Below are 6,874 nucleotides of genomic sequence, written 5' to 3' on the forward strand. Positions count from 1 at the left end.
CAGATAATCAAAGCTAAATAATTAAAGAACAAAATAAATAAAAAATGAGTTTTCCAAATTAAATATACTTAAGTTATAAGCTTTTCAAATTGAAGTAACCAAAGTCCACTTTTCATTCATAAAACACATCTTCACTTTTTATCAATTTTCTCAAAATTTACATAATTAACATACATATTTTATGACAAATAATCAAATTTAAATAATTAAAGAATAAAATAAATAAAAAATGAGTTTTCCAAATTGAATATACTCGAAGTTATAGGCTTTTCAAATTGAAGTAACCAAAGTCCACTTTTCTTTCATAAAACACATCTTCAGTTTTTATCAGTTTTCTCAAAATCTACGTAATTAACATGCATATTTCATAACAGATAATCAAAGCTAAATAATTAAAGAACAAAATAAATAAAAAATGAGTTTTCCAAATTGAATATACTTGAAGTTATAAGCTTTTCAAATTGATCTAACCAAAGTCCACGTTTCAACTTCACTTTTTATCAATTTTCTCAAAATCTACGTAATTAACATACATATTTCATAACATATAATGAAAGCTAAATAATTAAAGAATAAAATAAATAAAAAATGAGTATTCCAAATTAAATATACTTAAAGTTATAAGCTTTTCAAATTGAAGTTACCAAAATCCACTTTTCATTCACAAAACACATCTTCACTTTTTATCAATTTTCTCAAAATCTACGTAATTAACATACATATTTAATAACAGATAATTAAAGCTAAATAATTAAAGAATAAAATAAATAAAAAATGAGTTTTCCAAGTAAACTGTGCATCAAGTTATAAACTTTTAATTGGGAATTATCGAACTAATTTCTACGAATTTTTTCTAATCATTAATTCTCGTTAACACTTATCATCTACTCTATTACGTAACTAATGTATCGTTTTGAATTTTGGCGCTTTCGTCTGATCCGCGGCGGCGATGAAGGTGGGCGCACCGCAGAGAAGGAAGAAGGAAAAGTAAAGTCGAGCTCTTGCAAAAGTTTTTGAATACAAAGGATCCGTAGTGGAGTGGAGAACGAACGAACGAGTGAATAACTTGCGCTGCTGTTGCTGCTGCTGCTGCTCCTCGTCTACCTACTGTTTCGAAAGTAAAAGTTAATAAGTGTAAAAAGGATAAAACAAACGAAAAAAGAAGAAGGATAAACGAGGCGGCGTTGATAATTTAATGAGGATCCAGGTGAGCCTTTTTTTTTGTTTTTCGGGTGGAAGGATTGTTTTTGTTTTTTTGTTTTTTGCGATCATGACTATCGCGATGATGATGATGATGATTTTGTTCTTGCGAGTGTTGTTAAACCCGTTCGCCTTGAGGCTTCGACTCGGAATGAACGGACGGACTGTGATGTTGATGTTGATGATGGTAATAGTAGAAGTAGGGTTGAAGGAAAGACGCAGATGGATTTGGGAGAGAAGTCGGCTCAGTTCCTCGACGGGCGCGACTCCGAAATGGTCTTCTTTCGCGGAGTGCAACAAGACAAGACACGGATACAAAGAAGTCTTTAACATCATCGACAATAAGATCGTTTCTCAGTTGTTGTGCGCGGTTACGGTTACAGTTACGCGACTTCGATTGTTGTTTTTTTTTTAACCAAAAGACGAAACGGAAAGCAGCCACCTACGATCCCTTCAATTTCTATATATAACAAGTGCAGCATCGAAAACAAAACAAAAAACAAAAACAAACAAAAACGCATCTTAGATGGGTAAGATTCGATTGTTTCCATTGTTTCCTCATCGTCCGGTCCAGAAAACGCGAAGAAACATCTGAATATTTTTCCGACCTTTTCCTTTCCGACCATTCTCTTTTCACGCGTGGGCTGTTGCTGCCGCCGCCGCCTAAGACGAATCCGCCGATATCCACTCTTACACTCGCCTCGACGTTAAGGTCATCCACCAATTTTGAACCAAATCCAGAAGGCGGCGAAAGTCCTTTCCATTTCCAGATATCTCCTCTCAATATTTTGCAACGCCCTCTGCGATCTCCCCATCATCATCCATCGATTAGAAAAGTTCAAGGAAGTGCGGTTTCCATTTTCGAGAAATTTCCTGCTTTTTAAACAACGACGACAACATAAAAAAAAACTTTACTTAATTGACTTAAAACAATCGAAGAATCGAGTTAAGTCATCGACGAGAGACGGAGAGGAAAAACGCTTCAACCACACACGCATATATTTTCTCGCCTCGAACTGTAAACTCTGCACAACTGTACATTCGATCATCATCGTCAACTCACAGAACATTACTTAACTTAAGTAACAAGTAACATTTTTCCGTTTCATCTTCGCGCTCCGACGCTGACGATTCACATATTGAATTGAGAAAAACTTCTTACACGGGTTTTTTTCCTGCGAAAATGAGTCAGAGTTTATGATCGATTATTGATCAAATGAAGAAAAGCAAAAAAAAATGTTGTCTTCGGTTTTCCGGAAAATGAGTCAAACCTGTAAATTAATACTGTACACTTTATGAGTGTTTGTGTATTTGTACACTTGACTTAAGCGAGTTTCGAGAAACACGTTCTCTTTAGAGTTCAACTATTGAACTAGAAGCGAACGTTCTCCGGGTATTTTACGATCATCGCGAATACCAGAAGGGAACACCACTCTTTTAATAATAGTAATTAAAAGAAAACTGGTCAAGTTTCAATATTTCGTAAACGTTAATTATTGTTTTTTTTCGGTTATTGGTAAATCTAGTAATCTATGAAGAGAGAGATAGAGAGAGAAAAACAATAGAAATGTTTTGATGGGATAAACAGAAGCGGCGGTGGAAAAACAAAAGACGTTGTGAGGAGAAAAAGTGCTATTGACCTTGGTTGTTGCCATAGCAGCAGCAGCAGCAAGCGAATTAATTATGCATTATTAATAATAAGCGTAAGACTGTAAAATATTGTAATTAACGTGTTCACATTTAATTAGAGTAGATATAGAAAGAAAGAGAAGAGCTCGAGTTAAACGCTATTATTATACGCCTCTAAGGTGGATTTACTTACGTGCATTCATTTCTTCAATCATTATTACTTTTTTCTCTTCATTCCCACAACATCGGAAGAAAGTTAGTCAGTTGTTTTGCGTCCAAGGTACACGCTTTTGTTTTCGTGTATGTCATTCGGTTGTTTTAAGCTACTTTTGTTTTTGTGTTGTTTTTTCTGTTGTTATTTTGTTTTTCTTTCGTTGTTTGTTTATTTATTTATTTGTCATTCACTTGTTTTAAGTCGCATTTCTTTCAATTGTTTTTTTTCGAGAAAATATTTAATTTCGCTATCCTTTCCGAATTTCACCATTTCTTCTTCGTTTGTTTGTTTACCATTTGTTTCATCCACCATGGCTTTGTTACCATGGTTATATCCCATATATAAAAGAATTATGGTTTGTGTCATGGCAACAGAAACAATTAAACATCAAATTTTGTTTGAAGTTTTTAAATTAACAAGAATTAAGAAGATTTTTTGTTTCAATTTTTAAATAATAAACAATCGAGTTCTTGCTGCTATTGACAACGGTACTTAAAAACCGCTTAAAATTGAGCGTTCACTACTGCTGCTGATGGTGGAAATCGATTGTTATCGTTGTTATGTAACATCATTGTTTGTTGCTATGGTAATAACATGTGTAGATGAATCGGATGTGGATTTCCTCCATGAAATATGCGGATATTAACAACAACAAACAAAAGAAAGGTGGCATTAAATGAGAAAACAATACGTTCCTCTTCTTTTTTTTTAATTTATTGAAAACCACTGGAGCGATTTTTATAAAAGAGAATATGCAAATATTATAGAGAATACTTTCAGACTAATTAGGTTATTCGTATTTTAGATCGTAAAAAGTTATGATAGTCTAGATAGTCTTGAAAGTTGTGTTTTTTTTAGAAATCACGTGTTTGAGAACGTAAGCTGAAAAACTGCAGCGAACAAACCATGACTAATGTCCATAATCCAAGCAGGTTTTGGAAAAACTTTCAACTTTTTTTTTGTGCAATTGCATTTTAACGATTTCCTTGGTAACATGGCAAAATCGTTTCCCTGGTAACCAATTTGGAATAGTTTTCTTTTGAAATTGAAGATGCAATCTATGTTGTAGAGTTTAAAGAGACTTTCAGAGACGTTCGAATAGAAAGTGATCGCTCGCGCTTTTCCCCAATGTCGATAAATGTCGTAAAACGAAGAGGACACGATGTAAATAACAAATGCAAATCCAGGTGATCGGGATGAATAAATCATAAGAAGTGGAGAGAATCAGCGCGAAAAATTGAAATTCAAAAGCTGTTTTCAACATTTCCTCTACTTCCTTCTACAATTTCGACACGAAACGCGAAATTTCCGTTTCGCAATTGTCCAAAAAAACAGCTTTAGTAGGTTCATCATCAATTGTTTCCACCTCTTCTTTTGTTTTAATCGAACATCAATTATTAATATATTTGTTTCCATGGTTTTTCTAATTACTTTTCATTTGTTCTTGACTCTTGACACAAACAGATTTATTTACTCAATTGTTTCTCCTATTCGAAGTAACAGTTTTCCAAGATAATCCGAAAGCCATTGTTTCTTTCTTCGATTGTTCCACTTCTTCGCGTTTACCCATTGTTTCGTACATTTCCTCGCATCGATATCGTTTCGACAGTAGCCATTGATTGATTGTTTTTTGTTTTTTTTTTTTCTGCTTCAAATGTTTCAATTTTGACATTTCTCTCTCGTCTCAATTGTTTTCAAATTACCTTTCATATGTTTCACATGTTTCTCATTTCAATAATTTAAAGAATAATCAGATTATCGCAAACTTTCTTTTTTTTTTTGGAATTTACTTGAATTAAAAATAATCTGATTCAGTTTCTATTCTATTCGTTTCAAGTCAGATTTCATCTTATAATTTATATTTGTTTCTATTGACTTGTTGTCATTGACTACCAATATAATTGAATTGTTGATGTCTTTTGTTTCAGTGAATTGTCAGAATAATGAGAATAAGATGGCGGTGAACAACGAGAGGAAAATCCGTGACGTGCGGGACTTGTGGAGCGGCGGAGTCTGCCAGAAGGAGGAGAACAAAGAGAATCCGCGTCTGCAGTGCGGTGGAGACAACAACGGAGGCGTCGTGGACAGCAGATCGAAGCACAAGTACAAGACTTTGGAAAGACATCTGAGCATGAAGAAGACGATCAGGAAGAAGATGATGCGAGACCTGAGGGAGATAGGCGACGCGGCGGACGTCCAGGACGCTCCCAATCAGACGACGGTCGGTTTCCTGGAGCAGATCAGAACGGATCAGCAGCCGTCGCCGAACATCGACAAACCGAGTCTCTGGAAGCGCTTGACCAAAGGCTGGGGTCATTCCTAACAATCGCTTGGTTCCCACAGCAACCATCATCATCAACAACAACATCACTATGCCAACAACAATAATAACAACAACGACGACGTTGTTGCTAAGATACGAAAGTCAAATCGTTGGACGATCGATGGGGATCATCGAGGCAGTTTGCGAGCATGAACTTTCACGGATTTCCACTCTCTTTGCAGATTTCTAATGCAATTCGACAGTTTTTTCATTCATCTTCCTCTCAATTCAAACTACTTAGAATTATATAGAGAAAGATATTAAATATATACATAGAGAGAGAAAAAGGGAAAGGGAAAAAATTCCATAAATATTATTATTATTTTTAACAATTTACGCTCTGAAAGTGATGTTTAGCTTTAATTAATCGATCGAATCGTAGCGTCTAAGTTTTTTTGCTGTTCCTACCTAGTGTTTTTATTTTTGTTTTGTTAGTTCTTCTTCTTCTCTTAGTTTCATTTGTTTATTTGAAATAATTTCGCGCGCGCTTTAATTTTAATTAAGATTATTAATCATTCTTCTTCTTTTCGTTACTCTTGTTCATTTGGTTGCCATCCTCAAAAGTTTTGATTCACCTCCATCTTGAAGAAAAACGTTAACAATATAATTACACGTACGAATCTTAGGCAACTTCTTTAACCAAATTTAAAATTATTCAGACTACTCGATTTTCTGTGTTTTCATTATTGTTTTTGCCTTTGTTAATTATTGTAAATGTCTTCTTGCTTTCTTTCATCATTTGTTTTTGGTATTTTGTTTTCGCGTCTACGCCAACTTTACTTTCAAAACACATTACTTATCGTCTTCGTTCCACATACTGTGAATATTATTAATTATCATTTAGATTACTTAAAAAAAAACAATGAATACATACATATACATATATATTTATTTTACTTTACCTTATGAAAGGAAACAAATGAGAACGAGTTATCAGCTAATCACGTAAACAATGGGTTATAAACAACGAATAATAAATAACAGCATAGCAACTAACATAGCAACGATTTCAATGTTACCATGGTGAATATTGAAAGGGCTTCTTCTGTTTTATCCTGTTCAGTTCAGAACTTCGAACCTTTGTGTATATTTTTTTTTTCTTTGCATTTGTGTATAAATGATGTTTATTTTTGTTTTGTATAAAAAAAAAGATAGAGAAAGAGTAATTATATATATATAAATATATTAAATTTATTTTATTACTATGTATAATTTATGTATAATGTTATAAAATACTTATTAAAAAAAAACACACTTTTATATGAAGATTTGTCCCACATTTAATTTCCTTCAGATATTGAAAAGAAATTTCCAAAGATTTTATGTTATACACATCTTCGCATTTTATTTAATTACTTCATAACGATACAAGCAAATTTGATCATCGAATATGCAAATTAAAGACAAAACTTTGGTCTTTCCAATGAGCCTACTGCTATATTTGTAATTGGCATCGTTCTTTTGTTATAAGCTGTCAAATTTGCCAAATTTAATGGGAGGTTAATAAA

At 33.4% G+C, this 6,874-nt stretch overlaps 1 protein-coding gene across 2 annotated transcripts; it reads left to right on the forward strand.

Moving 5' to 3' along the window:
• The first annotated feature begins 1,016 nt into the window (after positions 1-1,016).
• Positions 1,017-5,631, forward strand: LOC108564516. 2 transcript variants are annotated; one of them, XM_017923582.1, is made up of 2 exons: positions 1,017-1,207; positions 4,972-5,631. In XM_017923582.1, the coding sequence occupies exon 2, from the start codon at positions 4,998-5,000 to the stop codon at positions 5,364-5,366; it is 369 nt and encodes a 122-aa protein (XP_017779071.1). In that variant the 5' UTR covers positions 1,017-1,207; positions 4,972-4,997; the 3' UTR covers positions 5,367-5,631. The 2 variants fall into 2 exon arrangements, with proteins under 2 accessions (XP_017779071.1, XP_017779070.1); XM_017923581.1 differs by lacking the exon at positions 1,017-1,207 and adding an exon at positions 1,424-1,730.
• Positions 5,632-6,874: the final 1,243 nt, after the last annotated feature.

The sequence above is a fragment of the Nicrophorus vespilloides genome, unplaced genomic scaffold (assembly GCF_001412225.1).
Source record: "Nicrophorus vespilloides isolate i.1.1-1 unplaced genomic scaffold, Nicve_v1.0, whole genome shotgun sequence".
NCBI classification, from domain to species: domain Eukaryota; kingdom Metazoa; phylum Arthropoda; class Insecta; order Coleoptera; family Silphidae; genus Nicrophorus; species Nicrophorus vespilloides.